This window comes from Plectropomus leopardus, unplaced genomic scaffold (assembly GCF_008729295.1).
Source record: "Plectropomus leopardus isolate mb unplaced genomic scaffold, YSFRI_Pleo_2.0 unplaced_scaffold17052, whole genome shotgun sequence".
NCBI lineage: Eukaryota > Metazoa > Chordata > Actinopteri > Perciformes > Serranidae > Plectropomus > Plectropomus leopardus.
In genome coordinates, this window is record NW_024618335.1 from 1 (window position 1) to 2172 (window position 2172).

The window sequence follows — 2172 nt, forward strand, 5'->3', positions numbered from 1 at the left end:
AGAGAGACAGTGAGAGACAAACACACCTGGAATTTGTCATGTTGATTATTTTCCATCTGATGACGTCATTTTGACCATATTTGGCATATGGAGAAAATACATGCCGTTTCCACCACATGCACTGCCACAATCAATGCTGCTAGTAATCATTGACATATCCCAGACTGTCAGCAGCTACAATCTACTGAGCATGGAGGATATTGGAAATAATTAATGTTTTCATCTAAAAACATAGTATTATCGTGACAAAAACCTACCATTTACAGGGTTAAAATTCTGAAAATGAATAAATATTTGATAGTTATGATTAAGACTGATGTTGGTTAAAAAGTAAACGCAGTGAAAGAAGAAAATCATATTAATGTTTAATATTTTTAAAGCTTGTTTTTGTGTGCAGAGTGGTGTGAGTGTGTGATATTAAAGCGACATTAAAGGGTTAATGAATGAAGATTTTCTTTAACAAAGAAAAAGAAAAGATAATTATATTTTTTGAATGAAAACTGACGTCCAAATCGAGTCCTTGATCACTCGTGTCCATCTGTGGAGTCCACCAGCTGCATCCAGAGCTGCAGCGATTAGTGTGTGTGTGTGCACGTGTGTGTGTGTGTGAGTGAGTGAGTGAGTGAGTGAGTGAGTGACAACATGTGATCTATCAGGACTCGTTGTGTCTCCTCAGACTCTCTGCGGACTCTGGACTCTCGGCTCCATGCTGCAGACCTGAACCTGACCACAGCTGAGCGCCTCAGTGGTGATGCCTCCTGCCCGTCCACGCCTCGCTCCGCCTCCCCTGCCCTCCGTCCGCCCGCCTCGCCTGGCAGCCTCCACAGTGACGGAGTCCCTGATGATGAGTGGAGTGAACAGAGTCGGGCTCTGAGACCTCCGAGGAAGAAGAAGCGGGGACGGCCGCCGCTTGCTGTCACAAACAAACGGAAGAAGTCAACACCGGCGCAGAGCTTCGTCTGTCACGTGTGTGGACGCTCTCTGCAGGGGAAGGGCTTCCTGCTCAAACATGTCCTGCAGGTCTGTGCCAACAACCCCGACTGCTGCTGCGGCTTCTGCGGTGAGCATTTGGACACAGCCGGTGAGCTGGCGGTTCACCTGCAGACACACCAGGAGAACAGTAAGACCTGCTCCTTCTGCGGGAAAACCTTCCAGTCCATCCTGGCACAGGAGCTGCACGTGCGCCTGCACACCGGAGAGAAACCGTACAGCTGCGACGTCTGCGGCAAGAAGTTCAGCCAGAAGGGCAACCTGACGTCGCACATACGCGTCCACGCTGCTGAGAAACCCTTTAAATGTAAACAGTGCAGCCGCGCCTTCTGCCACAGGACATCTTTGGAGCGCCACGTGAGGGAGCACACTGGAGAGGAGGTGCACACCTGCAGCGTCTGCGCTCAGGAGTTCAGCAAGCTGCGCAGCCTGCGGCGACACATGGCCACTCATCAGAAAGATGCCAGCAACAAATCGAGACGACAGCGCAGCTCGCCGCCAGCGTCCCACTGTAGAGTATGCGGTGATGTCTTCACCAAGAGGACCTTACTGGTGAGACACGTGGAGACTCACCTGCATGACCCAGAGGGCCGCTGTGGACTCTGCGGACACCAGTACGAGTCCACTGCCAGCCTTGCCGCCCACCTGCACTCCCACCGTGAGATCTTCAACAGCTGCCAGGTGTGTGGGAAGTGCTTCCCCGCGCAAGCGGCACTGCTGATGCACATGAGGATTCACACAGGAGAGAAACCGTACTCCTGCAGCTTCTGCGGTAAGACCTTTAACCAGAGCGGCAACCTCAAGACGCACCTGAAGATCCACACGGGTGAGCGGGCGTTCTCCTGCAGCCTCTGCGGGAAGGGCTTCACGCAGAAACAGACGCTGGACACACACGTCCGCTTCCACAACAAGGAGCGGCGCTTCCTGTGCCAGGTGTGCGGGAAGGGCTTCATGCAGGAGGTGGACCTGAAGAGACACATGCTAATCCACACAGGAGAGAAGCCGTACAGCTGCAGGGTCTGCGGCAAGAGCTTCCAGGCCAAACGCTCGCTCAATGGACACCTCAAGGTCCATGCCACTGCGGGCACCGAGCCAGGGGCGGAGCTAGACCATCGGCGAGCTGAGCAGCAGACGACGGACAGCTTTTACCCTGGATTCATCCAGCTCTAAAAACTCACCAGC

General features: G+C 53.1%; 1 protein-coding gene across 1 annotated transcript; it reads left to right on the forward strand.

Annotated features, from left to right (window-relative positions):
* Positions 1 to 676: 676 nt before the first annotated feature.
* On the forward strand, positions 677 to 2160 carry LOC121964757 (zinc finger protein OZF-like; the record flags this gene model as incomplete). Its single annotated transcript, XM_042514950.1, has 1 exon — positions 677 to 2160. A coding segment is annotated over one exon (1484 nt), but the record flags the coding sequence as incomplete, so codon positions are not given.
* Between the last annotated feature and the right edge of the window lie 12 nt (positions 2161 to 2172).